The 18,298-nt window shown below is 31.8% G+C and overlaps 1 protein-coding gene across 5 annotated transcripts in view; it reads left to right on the plus strand.

Moving 5' to 3' along the window:
* LOC130896224 (uncharacterized) overlaps positions 1-17,691 on the plus strand; it is a 52,967-nt gene extending 35,276 nt beyond the window's left edge. For all 5 annotated transcript variants that reach the window (XM_057804165.1, XM_057804169.1, XM_057804166.1 and 2 more), the window contains 4 exons: positions 4,814-5,030; positions 15,139-15,371; positions 17,248-17,410; positions 17,540-17,691. In XM_057804165.1, coding sequence (XP_057660148.1) covers positions 4,814-5,030; positions 15,139-15,371; positions 17,248-17,410; positions 17,540-17,652 — 726 coding nt within the window. In that variant the 3' untranslated portion in view covers positions 17,653-17,691. The remainder of the gene's footprint in view (positions 1-4,813; positions 5,031-15,138; positions 15,372-17,247; positions 17,411-17,539) is intronic.
* Positions 17,692-18,298: the final 607 nt, after the last annotated feature.

An 18,298-nucleotide genomic window follows, 5' to 3' on the forward strand; every position in this document is an offset into this window, starting at 1 on the left:
ATGCAAATATAGTTGAACCAAGTGAAGTTTATTGACAAATCTGCGAGGTTTTTGAACAAAACGCGATGAGTGAATCAATTATTAGAAAATGGGTCAGACAGTTCAATGAAAGACGTGAATAAGAGCACGATAAAGAACAAAGTGGACACATGTCCCTTGTTACTGCTGAACTGTTTGAAGCATTTGAAGAAAAACCGTGAGTTTACAATGAATAATCGTGTTATGGGATTTCCGCAAATATCACGATCAATAATTTATCAAATTCTTAATGGAAAATTGAGATTTCTTAAACTTTGCTCACTTTGGAGAGCAAAACAAAGGATAGTCAGGAGAAGGATTGAACTTGGGTGGGTTACGACACCTCACAAACCAATCAACAATGAATGGAATTGAGGAACATTTCTTCCCCAACGAAATGTGATCCTAAGCAAAACTTGACACCTAGAAAACTCATGTTCATCGTTTGTTAGGAGAGAAAATGCATTATGCTGATCGATTTCTCACCACGTGGCCAAACAATTAGCGCACGTGTTTACCTCAACAAGAAATTGGTTGATTATTCTCTGTAAAGACCGGACATCGCTCCTAGCAACTATCATTTCTTGTTAGAGCTTATATCTTTACTTGGTCGTCAACACTTCAACGATTACGACTAGCTGAAAGAATTTGTTATCACTGGGTTGAAAGTACAGGCGGCAACCTTCTATGAATAATCCATACAAAAACATGTGACACGCTATGACATGTGTCTACAGAAATACGGATGCTGTGTAGAAAGTTAGTTTGATCAGTTTTTGTACAGTACATTTTTTTTTGTGTCTGTACGTTTTTTTATATAACCAAACATATCTAATTTTGTGGATATACTTCTCATTTGAATTTGTTTTTACCATACCATCTGTTTTTGATGTTGTTTTCTTTATAAGATACATATTACTGAAGATAATGTACTACTTCAATGTATGTAATTGTCTTTTTTGTAAAACTTTTTGAAGTTTCTCTCAATCTAGATTATTCCCGGACTAATATTCTCTTCTCGAATCAAATATATTCGACGTAGTCCTGCCAATGTACATACTCTGTATAATGCCTAAATGCAGTGGTTTGTAGAAATTAATTCAACTTTTATTACACTTTCCCTTTTTCGTTTATCATTGAGAATATTTTGACGTGAATCTTATATTTCAATTTTGTCTCATGTGATTGTTGTTTTCGGTTCTATTATTCCCACCCTGTAATTTCGTAGTGAACAACAGTTTCATTTACATATTTCAAACTTCTTCATTAAACTTTTATCTGTTCACATCTTTTTAATTTCATTCTCCATTTATCTCCAGCATATTCACGTTTTTATTTCATAAACAAGAAACTTGGCAACAAATTTCTTATCCAGGACACCTGCGGAACACAATCAATATTCAAACCGACACTTCGGTTTTTCATACAACAAAAATGTATGATGGAGGTTTAGAATATGGAGTTTCTCTGTCGTTGGGGATTTTGTAAAGTTGATAAGGTCGATAGTCGACTCTCGGATTTCAACTGTATATATCTGCTGGTGGTAAACATGCTAATGCTCTATTCGATGAATGATAAACATATTCGGATATAAAATTATGACAATAGAGGGATCGTTACGAAAATATTATGGACCGTACTTAATCCCTTCGTGGATAACAGAAATTAGCATCCACAAAATCTGCTTTTCCTTATGTTCTATTTTTATCCAAATTACGAAACATTGTTCTAAATTAGTAGGCAATTATTTATAATTATAACATATACACTGAAGTGAGTTGTTTTCTCACGAAATTTTTGCTTGCACATCTATTTCTAATAGATTTTTCATTTATTTTTGTTCAAAATTTGATACAATTCCAAACAGCTGATTAAACTAGAAAAATATATTTAGTGTTTGCCATTCATATTTCAATTTGTTTTACCAGTGTATTGAATTTGAGCTTCAACTTATAAATTTTAATCCACGAGGTGTTTTGAACAAATATTTTCAAAAGCACTGATTAGAATAAAAGCATTTCTGGAAGGCCTATCATCTCACCGTTTTGATCCTCTCTTATTTATGAAATACTTAGGGCCCAAAATAAAACTGTCTCCCTTCTCAATAATTTAAGTTTTCGAATTTAAGATCTTTTGAACCAAGTCATAAATAATAAATATTATACCAACACAAATATTGAATTGGATAATACTACTAGAACTAGAAAAACCGTTAGAAAAAATTATTAGGACTAAAATTGAATATGAAAGTAACATTTCCGCATATCAGAATGTTTTTAATATTCATAATAATTTTATTAAAAGCGTACATTGCTTGTACATTTTCAATAAAATATTCATTCGTATAATAACACGTAAACTATCGAAAAAACTGAAAGGATAAAAATGAACTTGAAAAGTGAAGCTTATCAATTTTAAATGGAACTGAACAAACAAAAGTCGAGCTTACAACGGTAAGGTGTAATATCCTTCTAGGGAATGTGGTGGTTAAAACAGAAAAACATCAATCCACAGAGATAATCTTTAGAACAATAGCTAACGAATTCAAAAATAGTAATGAAATGTCAAGAAGCACTCTCCTGGATTCGTTAAACTAAAATAAGCCTCTGCTGGACGATACGGAAAAAAACCTTAGTTGCCAAAAGTTATTTCTACTGATGGAATCGTTGAAAGTTTTTATTGACAAAGGAATCAGAGTCAAAAGTCAGAATAAATGGTGAAACAAACTTGCTGATACAGGAATAAATTAGGAGAAAACAAAAAATATAAAAAAAATCACGACAAACGATCCAGAATGCGTTTGGAGCGATCAATGGACTTGTATTATTGGAACAAGACTTCATAAGGAAGGAAATCGGACAACTATTTGAAGAAAAGACGATTGAACATCTGATCTGCAGCTACATCACCGTGACAAAAGAACAACGTTAAATTTTGGGGGATAAATCAGCAAATTGTCCAAAAAAAAAATAGCAGAATTAGGAATGATGAAGCTAAAAATCCTTATTTTGGGTTAGAAGCTGGGAAAAAGATGGACTTGGCTAGTCAACTGAATTTCCAGATTGTGGAAAATAAAGGGTAAAACAATAGATATTAGGTCTTCCAGTGAACCACAATATTTTCACATTAGTGACTTAAATGTGTTAGTTCTAAGGGCAAAGACAATGGATTACGAACAATTTGAATAATATATTATAATGTAGGAGGTTGTGTTGCATCTAAAAATTCTAACCGGTTGAAGATAAAGAAATCTATTATTTTCTTTAAGTTTACTTAGAGAGAGACAGAGGGAGAGAACTTACTGACTGAATTTCACAAAATTCACTTAAAAAGTATTGGTAAAATGTTTTCACCACCCCATAACCCATTGATTAAACGTTAGAATAATACATTTTAAGATATTTCATATTGTCAACCGAAGTTCGAAAGAAAAATATAATAGCGACCGTACGTTTCATTATTTCTACAGTTGATAATAACAGAGAGAAAGAGAAAAATGCTTTATTGTCAAAAAATTATTATATTTTGGAGACAAACGCTTGGAAAAACGGAAAAACTTATGTAAAATTAACTAAATAAAGATAAAACAAATAAAATGAAATTTCAATATACAGAAGAAAACCACAATAAATTACAAAATTATAGGTAATAGTAGTTGATAATAATTAGTATATAAGTTATTAGAATAGAAGCCGTTTACAGAGTAGAAGGTAAATATGTCAAATTGTTGCAGAATGCGGACAAAGATGATATCGATTTGATTTGAATTGGCAAGTGATTGTGCATTTTTTAGCATTGTAAAATATTGAGCTCTAAACTAATTCTGAACGTGGAGTAGGTAGGTAAAGGTCGTGCACCGCGTTCCTAAGTGGATAGCTGTGCAACGACCTTTCTGAAGAAGCGTGCTTACGAATTAGGCAAACGGATTCAAAGATGAATAAGGAAGAGTCAGCATTTTTAATCTTTTAAAGTCCCTGTAGTGAGCCCTACTGTTTAGTCCAAGTAAATATTTAACAAATTGGGAGAAGTTGACCTTTTTGAAAGGGGGACAGTGAAGAAATCTCTTTAAAGACGTCAAAAGAAAATTAAGATGTCAGATGAAGAAGAAAAATTACACGTATTAAGAGAGGAGAGAGAATTTTGTGAAGTCTTTGGGGGAAGTTTTTGGGTCAAGAATAAGAGTATTTGTACGCAGTTCGAAGGAAGAACGAATGTTTGATCCATGTGTTGTGTAAAAATTGAAAGAATTTTGAAACAAAAGGTATTACAATAATCCCAAGCATTCTTTGAAACTGTGCAAAGTTTACTTGAAAAAATTTGAAAGAAAGTATATTCTGAAAGTAATGATTTGGCCTTACAATCGTCCGAACGTCAACCCATTGAGTTATTGTGGGACAAACTGGACAGAGAAGTCAAAAAGCAGTATCTTACTGCCACTTTACACCTTTGGAATATCTTGACAATCGGATAACAGAGAATGCCAGAGACACCCAATCAGCAATTTGATATCACGTAAATTATAAAGTTTGGAAAAATTTTTAATCAGTATTGTATATTACTTTGAAGTGCGGTCCTGTTCATTGTTCTTTTGTAGATTTCAGAATATCATTGTGACATTTCCGAGGGTTTAAATGATTTTCTATTCTTGTTAAACTTTTTTATCATCTGTGCTGAGTTCTTAATCAATTACACATTAAAAATCCAACGATTAATAGAAATTACTCGAGATATTTTTATATTTTTAGAGGGCAAGACATGTCACGTGTAACTTTCAAATGTTATTTCTTTGTTTCAGGTGTCATGGATAAGAAGTAGGGATTTGCATATTCTCACGTCTAGTCGACATACTTTCTCCAGCGACCGGCGATTCGAGTCAGTGCACACTGACAGCTCCGGGGATTTTTGGGGTTTGAGGATACGTGGTGCACATGTCGCAGATACGGGACAATACGAGTGCCAAGTTAATACTGAACCAAAAATGAGTTTGGCTATATTTCTTACTGTATCACAAAGTAAGGAAGAAATGCATTTTAATATTTATGTTTTACAACAATTTCTAAAAATTATTTCGTTGGATATCTACAATCTTACAATAAATTTATTCAATTAAATTAAATTATGAACAGAATCAATCGAGGAGTAATTTTCAATTTTGATACATCCACCTAGAATACATACAAGGGTATAAAAATTCGCATAGAGCTAAAAACTGGTTTGAATGTTGTTTGCGTTTATCAGCAAAACTATAAGAATCATCAAAGCCACACAGAAATTATAGATCATATAATCATTTACAAATAATGTCTCCGTACTCAATAATATAATATTTACACGTTTTCACGCAATTTGTGAGGTAGTGTACATATTTCAACGTATTTCCATTACGAACCTGCTTAAAATATTGATGAAAAAATATTGATTGAGTCTAATGAAAGCGTGATATATGAAAAATATAGTATGAAAAAATTAAAAAACACATTTCTATAATCCTATTATTTTTCTTTGATTATTGATTTAATTTGATTTTATAAAGTATTTCAAACTTTTCAGTTTAATATGCATTGAAAGTTCGTTTTCAATTTTCTTAAACTATTTACATTTTCCTTTTTAGTATTTCACTTGATATAATGGCTTCGCTATTTATATACCTACGTCTCGTCGAAACTTGTGTCGAGCTTCACGGTGCAATTGGTAAGGTTGTCTGTGCTTAATACAAACACGGATATCGGAGGTTCTAACCCTCTGTAGAACATCCTTGCCCCTAGTCCAAAGGATAATTACAAACAATCTCACAAACAAATAAAAAAAATACAAATAGGTGTAGTTAATATAAGCATGAAAAATACCTTCTGCTTCTCTGTCTTCTTGTTCTGGATGCAAGTGAATCTTCTTATTAACACACCTTTCCGTTTGTATCAGACAAATCTTTTCCTGTTAAGATTGGAGAATGTCTAGTTTTATCTTTTAGTACATGCACGAAAACGAAACATGTTTACATACATATTTAACAATATATTTACTTAAAAAATGCAAAAAATTGCCTTGAAGATTTTGATGAGCATAAGTGGTGGCAAAAGAATCTTGTTTTTGATAGCTTTTTATGCAGTAGAGGTTTTGCATATTATGAACTACCAATTTACTAAATAAATATCAACAACTAAGAATAAATCCTGCAATGGTTTTGGATATTTTTATCAATGTGCTAGTACTGGAAAACTTTGAGGATGTTTTGCTCCTCTCAATGGGCATATATGTGATAGAAGTACTGCTGCTATTTATTCACAAAATTGGATTTCTCTACCAAAAATCGGTTTTAAAAATTAAGTTCATTGTATCGTGTAAACTATTTGCAATGTGGAGAAATACTCTAATTTTGTGTGCCGGGAATTTGATTCAAAAGTCAATAATTATTTTGCAGATATTTAAAAAAACTATTCAAATATCTTTTAGTCATCGATACATTATCTACCATTACATCCTTTTTCATGCAATTCGCCAAATTCTTTCTATGACTAGTTTTATCTAAATTCTTATTCAACAGATAACAGATAACAGTTAACCCTTGACGTTAATGAAAACCAACAAACCTTAATATGATACTCCTTGGTGTAAACCTTCATAGACATATGAATTCTGATTTCATTCTTCAACAAGAATGCATATATTGGGTGAGAGAATTTCTATAAACATGGGAGAAACCGGAAGTTTTATAGCTGTGAATTTTCGTTTATATTTATTCTGTTGGTGCATTTCAGGTAGAAACGATTTTTAGTACGTGTAAAACGAAATAGAATGAGGATGATTTTAGATGAACATCAAAAAAAGTGATGAAGTAAAAGTTTGCTTAGGATATTTTGATGATATCTCACAATTCTACAGGGTGTCTCAATATATATTGAATTGTCAGCTTCTTTATTACCAATTTTAGTAAAAAAATGATACATATTTCTGCATAATCTTCAACCCATAGTACAACCATTAAATATTACGTTTTCAGTCTTATATGGGGTCAAATTATTCCAAAACATCGTAATGGTTTTTAACTATTTATTCCAACCTGAGGAAAGTTTCGGTGTATATCAATTTAGTACGTAACAATTGGAAATAACCATCTGTGTACAAACTTTTTCGGTATGTGATCCTGTGGTAGTTTCCAGAATTGATTACTTTCTAAAATAGGTTTCGGATCAACCTTCATGACAAAATTATTAATAGATAACTAAACAAATAACGTACTCATTTTTCAACCAAGCTGTAACCCAATCGGTACTATGACTCATGACTGAAATAATAACGAAGTAGCTAAAAATGATAGTTAACATATTGACCATCAATACGCCCCCCCTCCCAAAAAAAATATAGTAAAATTCATTTTTTGTGATTTTTTACTTTTTTTTGCAAATTAGCTCATAAGGCCAGAGGTTCTAAATAAGGCTGTTTGTTTTATTTTACCTGTATTTTGAAATTAAAACAATATAATTTTGAATCGTGTAAAAAGAAAAACATTTAAAAATTTAGAATTATTTAAGTGTAACCTTTGTGAAAATTTCATCTTGTGTATAAAGTACATTTGGCAAGTCCTACGCATTCTTCGTGAACTAGTCCTCGTTACAAATAAAACAGCACCAATTTCTATAAACGACGTATTTACCTTAGATTTGGCGTATTCAAAGGTAATAGTTGGTAAAGGTTCCATATCTTTGTCGTCTGATAAGCTTATGACATGAACCGAGTAATCTGAAGAGTCATCGCTTTCAGAGCTAAAATGTTGGTTTTTGGAGAACGTTTAGGAGGAAACGTTTTGATCCTTTTAGCTGAAGAATGAGTAATCGGTTCAGCAGAAGAACTTTTTTCACTTTTTGTAGATTTTTTTTTGATTTCAGGAAGTGGTTGAGTCTTGTTCATTTTCATCATTTAGGTTTTCAAGCTCGGTTAGGCATGAAGGTGCAAAAGCACACTCTAGAATCATTAATGGATTGTATGGGTATATTCCCGTAGCTTTGAACCCTGACATAATATTTCCAGGTATCATTGTCTTAGCCCATACTTCAGAAAATATTTTCCCAAAGACTGTACGTCTTATCGAGCGTTCAGGATTGTTCATTCAATAACGAAGAATCTTGTCATCACAAAAAGATTTGAAAACCGACTTGTCCATAGACTAAAGCTCATGAGTTGTGTTACTTGGCAAACAAAACAAAGTAATGTCGTACTTTTCAGCAGCTCAAACAATGTTCGCATCCAAATTAGATTTGACACCATCAAAAATCAATAACGCATTTTTACCTCCTACTCGAAACTGTTGAAAATGTTCGATCCACTTCACAAAAACATCGTGTCGTAACAACCTTGGTTCCAGGAGGAAGATACTATATGCACTCTGTTGGTCCCTTTCTTGGCAAAAATTTCCTGTTGGTGGTGCAGTGTCAAATGGCAGCCTTTTTCACCTTGTATATTGTAAATGTTCTATGCTTTACCAGCAACATCCAATTCATCCACGACTGTTTTAAATTTATCGAAGAAATCGGTGACAATCACTTTATTATTAAGTTTGTGTTTACGCCTACCCACATCAGAGTCGCAACTCAAAAAAGTCTCAACCACTTACGTCCAGCTTTTTGTTTCTTTGGATTAAAAGTATGAGGAATATATTTCTTAATAATTATCTTGCTTGTAATAGGCATTCCAACATCAGCTAACCGAAAGATTCTTGAGCAAAGTTCAGTTTCTTGATCAGATGATAAAATTGGATTTCTTCCTAATTTTTTACTTTATATACTTGTCGCCAAATGGTTCTCCTTGGTATCCGAAATTCCCTTGAAGCCTGATTGACAGATATTCCGTTTCCAACAGCATTCAAAGCCTGCTCCATTTGTTCTTCATTCCATTCGGCCCGCTTTTTCTCAACCGCATTTGATTCCATCTCGTCTGAAACATAGGAACAAAAATCGTTAGTTCAATGCAACTCAACATACTAATAGGCTTATATTTATAAATTGTGTCTACGGAATCATAGCAGCATAGCAGCAGAATCAAAGCGCAGCCAAAAAGGTTAAAACATGTATTAAATCACTTCCCCAATTAGGCCAGGTGCTTATTGGGGCACCCCTGTTTACCAATAGAATTTGCTTCAGTTACTTCAGTTTTTTTAAAAAAACGCTTACCATGATCTTATGATACAGTTCGCGCTGAACTCATAAATATATCGCACTTAGGAGTTTTGATGGATAAATTCATGTTAATGCGACTTACCTGAAATTATAACCTCCAGTGTTGTTCAGATGCAATGTGTAACTAACAGTGGTACGTCTGGCGTACGAACTTGAAACTACAAGGACATCATCATCACCGATAACCCACTCACAGGTGGTGCGCTCATGTGCCTAGTGTGAGTACATTTATAAACAAAAGCTATTGGCCTTATTAGGGCCACGGCCTTATTTGGGTCACCTACGTTATCTATTACTGATAAATGTGAAGAAAATCAATTTGGGTGTAAATATTAATGTACTAGGAGAACAATTTCTTATTTCCATCCTTAGTACTTTATAATAGCTTTGACGGTATGTGCTACTTCTATATTAAAGCTTTTTCCTACTGATTGAATAAAAACTATTAGTCCGTTAGTTTTTTTAAACATAAAAACAATTTGATTTATTAGTTTATTCGAAATTAAAATTATCGCGTGATAATTTAAAGTCATGAACTTAATATTTGTCACTATTTTTAACGAACAACGTCCAAAGAAAAATTCGTACTTTACCTCCACTGAGATAATTAAAGTCTCTTCGGAATTACTCAAACAGGTCTCTGGAGTCTGACTTGCTAACATCAAATGAATTATTCAATTGGGTTGTCTAAACTGCTGAAATTCCGTTGTTTATTTTAATAATCAGGTTATTTAACTTACTTGAGTAAACTTCACGGTTTTAAAAATGGGAAAATACCACGAAAATTATCTACTAGTCCAATGGAAATTAAACTGTTGATTTATGTCCGTCATTTAAGTGATTATGTAAAAATGTCTTATGAATCCAGTTCACATTTGTTTTTAAATTTGTCACAACGATAACATTTCCAAACGCTATTTTACACATACAATAATAACGTGTCCCAATTTAGGAATATTCTACTACTATTCAACATTTTTAGTATGGTCCTCAAAACTTCTCAAGTACTCATATGTAAAAAAGTTCAAAGGCGAAATAGCTAGGTGCATCAATTTGTTGAAACTATTTTTTTTGTCAGAAATCCAAATATCATACATAGTTGTTAGTTAGAACTTCCAATCTTGTAGGAGTTCCGACATGTCAGACCTAATCTAAAGCTTTCTAGAAGTCCATGTTATCGATCGAGTTACGATAGTATGAATAATGTTGATGGCGCTGAGTGTTCGGGCCTGAATTCGAATTAGAAATTGTACTGTGTCTCCGATGTAGTCCTACATCCAAGCTTAAGTTACTTTAACCAGGACGTTGTTGTTTGATATGGTGCAGTAATTTTCAGGCTTCGTAGGGTTTGAAATTGAGAATCATTTCGGCTGATTTCCAACATCGTGGAAAGTATGAGAATGAGAGTTTGCAAGAGAAAGGGACTGGTTGGGTTATTTTTATTTGGGAAGTAGGATTAATTTAGTGTTGAATATGGATTGTAACTGAAAAGGGACTAATGCATAGAAAATTTTCCTCTGCAGGGCTGAGTCTGTGATTCTTTTCAGGGAAGGTTCCTTTTGGTGTTATGTGTGCCCGTCTACCAATTCTTAGCACTATACATAGTTTTTTCATAGGTCAATTCTCTGAATAAATATCATTGTATTCAAATCAAGGAGAATCTAAACAAACTGTTACTCAACCGAATACTTTTTACAATTTTTGTGCTGTGATTTATTTACGCAGTCACAGCAATACACAATGTTAAATAGAATCTGTATGTAAATACGGGTCATGTACGATGAAATTCGACAAGGACTTAATTATTAGTCAAATTATGAACAAGCTACGATTTGACTAGAGTAATGATTATGTTGCAGATTTGACTCGAACGAGGATTATTACAAATTGAATTAATTTTCAGAATAATATGTTGGTATGCTTAATGAGAGAATTTGTTTGTTATGAGAAAACTAATATGTATATTCGAATTTGTGTTAATTAATCTTAACAACAAGTGAAGAAATTGATAACGGTTTACCGATAAAATGAAATCAGAAGTAAAATTATCGAATTTCGTCGTATAATATCTCAAATGAAACCACATTCTATAGAAACATATTTGTGAAAATATGAAACAAAATTATTATCATTTTTAATAGTGTTTCTGTCTCTTTAATCACATAGTTCATAAAATAAAATAACGATTCTCTTCCACGAAGTGATTAATTGAACTTCGTGAAAATTTCCTTAGTAAGAATAAACCAGTGACGTTTCAGAATTCCAGAGATTCATTGTCTCGTTTTAAGAAAAAGGACTAATGATGATTTTTTCTACAGTTCTCCAGCAAGAAGTGGCATATCAAACGAGTAAACAAAAAAAAATTAAAAGCCGCACGCAATAATATATCAGTGTCAAAGAAAGGGCGTTCAAGTGGAAAATAATATTTGTACGTAATATTCATCAGAGTTTTTTTTTTGTTTGGATTTTATTGCGCGTTTTCACGAGGTATTTTTAGATTACTTCCATTGTGTTTTACATAAAAGAGGTGGTTGTTAATTAGTCCCTTAATATTTTCCTTGTATACAAAGCGAAATTTATTTTTAATAAACCTTCTAATCGAGGATTTCCAAAATCTCGGAGTCACGAAATAGGTTTATATTAAACTGGTTAACATGGGCTTTGATTTTGGATATATTAATAGTCACAATTTGAGCATAAAAAACATGAAATAAGTGACGGATATTTTTGCTTTGATTGAAAAAATTAGGACATAACTGAATAGAGAAGAGAGTGCTGAAACATATGCTGTATTTCAATAAAACGCTTTTATTTCACAATTTTTCATGAAGCAATCTTTTTCCGGCAGTCACCAACTATCATCTGAAGATTCTATCGACTCTTAAATCTCTTAAACTCCCATTGTTCCACACTATAATTTCCTAAATTTCACAGGGTGTTCTACGACTTGTTGCAAAAAAATTCGAGAATGAGTAAATGACATGAAAATAATGCAGTGACATACTCATACGACGAGTTATAGGCCTTTAAAGTTGCGAAATCAGTACTTAAATTTAAGTATATTTTCTAAATACTCTTTTTTCAACGTGATAAAATTTATGGATGTCGAACATCGTGTTACTTACATAAGTAAAAAATTGAAATGTAGAATAATTTAGTTGGTTTGCCTAATTATCAGATAAAATAAAAAAAAAAACTAAAACGTATGTTCCAAATGGGCATCTTGCACTTCTACACAATTCCGGAGTATACGGAGGATATTTCTTTGAACTTGGAAGACATTTTTTTATGTCACTACATTTTTTCCACTAATCATATTTCCATCTACTCACTCCCAAATATTTTGCAGATATAGTATACATTCATGTTCTACAATTTCTTCCTAATTCGATGTCACTTACTCAACAGTCATCACTCTGATAAAAACTTGATATTTAGTGGTAGAAATATGATTTTATCTTTTCGTACAAACGGCTCTCTAATTACATTGGTTGAATAATTACTTACATATTACAAAACTAATATAACTTGTCTAAACTCTTCTTGGATTTTATGCAAAGTTATTTACATATTGCTCAGACGCACTTTAAACTTCTTTTACAACGGTCAATTAAAAGGTGGGTTGTATTTTTCGAATCCACATATATATATATATATATATATATATATATATATATATATATATATATATATGCAATCATTTTGACTAAAGCATCGTTGTGAATTTATCGCGTTTTGTATATTGTAATTGTTACCTTCGGCGTTTGTGTTTTCCAATTCGTAAAACACCATAGTTCTAATCCTTATTTGGATAAATTGAGATTGCGTATTAAATTACTGAGTTTCTTTTGAGAAAATTACATGTAGCACTCACATATTCACTTTTATTGCTAGATTGTACTGATTCCTGTGAATTTGGCACTCTAACTATTTCTTAGGCCGTGTAAATTACTTTTGAAACTTACTAGGTCGAGGTGAATTTTCAATGTGTAGAATAGGACATTGCCTAGTCTGTGAATTGGGATATTTTCACGTTTGATTTCGTTTAAAATGTTCTGCATCTACCAAACGAAATGAATTACAGGACGTTCTCGTTATTTCCACAACAATTTTAATGGACAGCGAATAATAATTTTGATTCGTATGGCATTTCTTAACAAAATAAAAATTTGTTCTGTCCAAGATCTTATCTTATCTTCTTTGTTATAAGAATTCAAATGATTTTTTTCTATAATTGTAATCAGTAATAAATATAATGCGATAAGCAAAATGATGAATACATATATACTTTTTACAACATGTAAACTAGGCTCCAAGACCGAAGGGTCATTTTAATCCTGTGTATTTTGTGCGCTAACCGACTGAAGTACATGATTTATGAAATACAGTTATTTATTAAATCACCGACATTTGTAATAAGATATATTTTTATATTTTTAGATTTTCCTATAAGAGAAATGACCTATTTTCACTTAAGGTCTGAAAAAATTTACCGTTAGAGGGGGCTACTTTGCACTTTTTTTAAATGAAAAATCTGCCCTTAATAAAGTTTCCTCACAACATTTTTGTAACACTCTACAGAATAAAGTAAATTTTATATTTCTTTATATTTTTATTTAGTACTTAAGTACATATTACATATAAAATAAGAGATTTACATAAACTAACCTAACCTAACCTAACCTAACATAACCTACTTAAAAATCTATCAACTTTCCCTCTATTGGGTTAATTTATGACTCGACCTACCTGCACTTCTTAGCGCCGAAAATACATGTCGGATTATCTACCCTTCTTGGTCAGACAGGTAAAGAAGGATGGTTAGCGCCCAAATTACACCCGCGAAAATTTGAATTTACTAGCAATAGATCACAAAAATTCTCAAAACACATTGGAACAAATTGTAAGGGAAGTTTAAAAGTAATTGACATCTTTAAATACTGAGGAACAATGATAAGCCATGAAAATGATACAAAGAATAGTAGCATAGTAAGAGAATAGGTCAAATAACTGTATTAAAAGATTACGATTGTATGGACACATTAAAATAATGAATAAACGACGGGGGATAAAGAAACTTGCAGAACGAGAAAAGAATACCAGAAAATCATATTGTATGCATGCAAAGTCTAGTAGTGGTACGTGACTGGAACAAACAGATGCAGAACAAAAAGAAAAAGAGAACAATAGTTGAATTGAATTCTTAGGTATTATAGAAGGCGGTTTATTATAGTATTTATTTTAAATAATTTCAAGGAAAGTCTATTCATTTATTCCTTGTGGTTTTTTTTGTTCTAGAACTTCGTAGAATTCTATATTTGGTATATAAATAACTTTATTTAGTACAGTAAGTTAGTTTTAAATAAATAGTCGTAGTGAAAAGAACGAATTAGTAAAAGTAATTGCAAGAATTGTTTAAGCGATATTTATAAGTAAATTATTGAGTAAAGTGTATTGTATAATGTGCAAATAAATTAATAATATAAGAGATAGTGTTTATTAATTCGCCTCACGAATAGAAAGAGTGTAAACAAATACGAAAAACGTTACAATATTTTTATTATTGGTATATTATAATGACATTTCCATTAGACCATACCTGCTCTCAAAATTCTTTCGTTTCAGACATATTCTATATAATCGATATTGCCCTTTTGTTTTTTATTCTGTTTTCAATCTGTTATTTGGATGGTGTATCTATATAACATAATTTATATAAATATTTGTTAAAGGTACATTTTCGTTTTAATAATATCTCGTGAAATATAAGATTAAAAATGTTAGAAGATGAAAATTCATTCATTTCATTTTCAAATTCATATAGTTGCACAATTTCAATCTTCTCATTGTACAAACCTACTATGCAAATCGAATGAACACTTTCTAATTTCACCTCATTTCTCAGTTTTTGTCTCTATTTCCAAATTCATCACGATTTATTCTCTTTCAGATGCAGATGATCACAATTCTCTTGAAGAAGAGACCAGTTCCAGTTCCAAATGGATCAGCCAAGCTTTGATAAAAGGTCCCAGTATAGTATATGTACAAATTGGTTCTCCGGTTACATTACAATGTGAAATATCTCCTTTATCTCTTCAGTCTGGTATACACAGATTATTTTTCACAAGTAATATGAAACCTGTAGTACGATGGTTGCATAACGGTGAAGAACTCTCGTTTGAGGTAAATCATATGTCTATATTTCTGTTTTTATATTGCAACTGTTGAATCTGCTCAATTTTCATAGTCGTTTAAATTATCAACTTTGCCAAAAAGCAGATTAGTACTAAGGATAGTGGAAGGAAATGAGCAGTTTTGGATACTTTGGTATCAGCAGTGTAGCATTGCCATATTATCCGTTTTAGGCCGAAAGAAATTGGTAATAACCTATCGCCGTTGACTGAGGTGGATTGGCCAACGACATTTTTATAGAAATGTGAATAATACCGCCAATTCCAAACCCACACAAAATATTCACTTAAGAGCATTGAGAACTTTTGGATCTAACGTGGATTTGTACAATTCCAATTTTGTTTTCCAGTTTGTTAATATGCCCATTTATCCACAAATAGCTCTACACGCTAGGGAAAATTATTGGCTTCATCCAATCGCTCCGGAAACCGTTGGATTAAGCCAACGACCATCTTCAGCTCCTAAGTGAGTTGAATTTTTTACAGCTGCAGTCTGAAGTAACAGCTCAAAATTCACAATGTTGTGGTATGCTCTTGTGAGATCGCTAAATCACTCTTGTTGACAGCGACGATGGATTTAGCGTTTTATTGATCTTCAGGTGTAGTTTTATCATCTATTTAACCAGTAAGCTCGGATGTATCTATTACATTACGATTAATTAGGTGAAACGAACGTTACTTGAAGAGAATACTTATTTTACTGAGATTATTATTGTTTGAATATTATTGATCGCTATATCCATCCACGGGTCAATAGATGAGTGCCAATTAACTAAATCTAGCTACAAAACCCGGCTGTTATCAACTATCCAATAGTAGGAGTCCCTATTCCAAAATCTTTTTATTGAAAAATAACATAAAATCTGAATCTGTTCACGATCTGTTTTGAAGTTTGTTCGGAGACACTGATTCAAAGTATTATAATGTAGTGCAATTTTTTGAAATTCAATAAAATAGAGTTTTATGGACCTCTGATAATAAAATCTACGTATATTGCCGTTTTGATATCAATCCAAATTTCAAGGATATGCTTGTGGATGACATGAGTAAACTTTCAACTGGACTTATTCTGAAATACAGCTGAAGAAACTTGTACACATCACCTATGAAGGCAATATCTTTTAACAACTTTCATATCAAATCAACTAATAAAATATTTGTTTGGATCTAGAGATCTATTGCATAATTTTAATGAATTTTATCGCAAATCAATATATCTTGAACAAAGATTTTATTAGAATAATTAATTATCACGAAATATTTAATACAAGTCTTCCGTATTCCTTTTTATGCATAAAGCTTCAATACAACTTGGACTCACTTATCAGGATTCCAAAGGGAATAATACATCTAGTTTTCAAAGTGAACTACTCAGATTATCCATGCCGCAGATTATTTCATGCAATATGCACTTGCTTCTAGATATATTTATATTTCTGATCCAATTTAGTTTTTCATTTGAGGATTATAATTTCACCTACAAAAGTAATCCTCTATTCCACAGATATACCTTTAATCTAAACTAATAGATTCAGAGAAATACGAATTTTATACGAGGGAATTTGTAAACCATCTTTATTCTTGACGTAACAAATTACATGAATTGTATTTCGATTCAAACATACAAATTGTACCTAATATTCGCTCAAAATATTGATAGTAAATGACAGCAAATTTGTTATCATAATAAAATAGAGCTGACACAACATTACGACATAAATCAAAGTAAATATGTTTAATGAAATGAACGATATAAATATCCATTCCTATAATATAACATAAAATTATAACGTACTAATTATATGACCCTCGTAAATTCAGTTTTCAGTAATTTTTTTAAATTCGATTTCGTTTGCTTCTATTTTTAGTTCACAAAGGATAATATTACAGTCGAGACTGAATATAGGGATAAAGATCAAAGAATATTCAGCAGAATCCGTATTTCTTCGGTGTCATTGGGAGATGGCGGACAATATACGTGTATGCAACCATCTGTAAAACCAGACAGTGTAAAGCTGATTGTGGTGGAAGGTAAAGTATAAAATTATATATTACGTGAAGGTTTCAAATATTCACAAGAATATTACTGTGATTGACAGGAAAGATATTTTTGAAACTTTGTCTTCCATTTATATATTCGTCATATGAATTTTTTTTCAGCTGAACATTCCGAAGCAATGCAAAGAGATTCTCCATCCTACTCATCTGGTATTCCATTGAGGAATCGGAAATACTTCGTGCTTTATTTATTATTTCTTTTTACATTTGTCTAATTTAGGAAAATCTGCTAATAAATATATTTTTCCATATGAGACGTCTTTTATTTAGTACGAGGGCCACCCTTGACTCAATTCTAACAACAGTTATTTGATGTGCAACAGCATCTGAGAAGCGTGATTACAACAGAAGATCGAATTCGAGTAACATCTGAATATCAAAATGGATCATGTCGAGTAATGCGGGGTGACAGAATATTTGCTTTTGAAAGAGTAAACCTCCATACAAGTTCGTCGCCAAGGGGATCAGGGGGGCAGTTGCCTTCCCTAGAGATCATATATAGCTGGTTGCCAAGCTATATATGATATATAGCTAAGTTAAGGCCGTGCGAACAATTGACTTCCTTACCTATTAATAAATTGCCCAGTTTTATGATTCACCGAACATAATGAACGAAATCGAACTGTGGCAGCAATTGTGGCACGATAGGCTTAATCTAAAAAATCTAACAGTTGTTGATGTCCTAAAAAAACAAATTCCTCATTTCCCGAATCGGAAAAAGCATTAAAAATTTTGATCGCTTTACTATGCACGACCTGTACAGTAGAGCGATCCTTTAGCAGCCTCAAAAGACTAAAAACATAACTAAGAAGCACCATGGCAGAAGATAGCTTTAATGATCTGGCTATCATGTGTGTACAC

Source organism: Diorhabda carinulata, chromosome 7 (assembly GCF_026250575.1).
Source record: "Diorhabda carinulata isolate Delta chromosome 7, icDioCari1.1, whole genome shotgun sequence".
NCBI lineage: Eukaryota > Metazoa > Arthropoda > Insecta > Coleoptera > Chrysomelidae > Diorhabda > Diorhabda carinulata.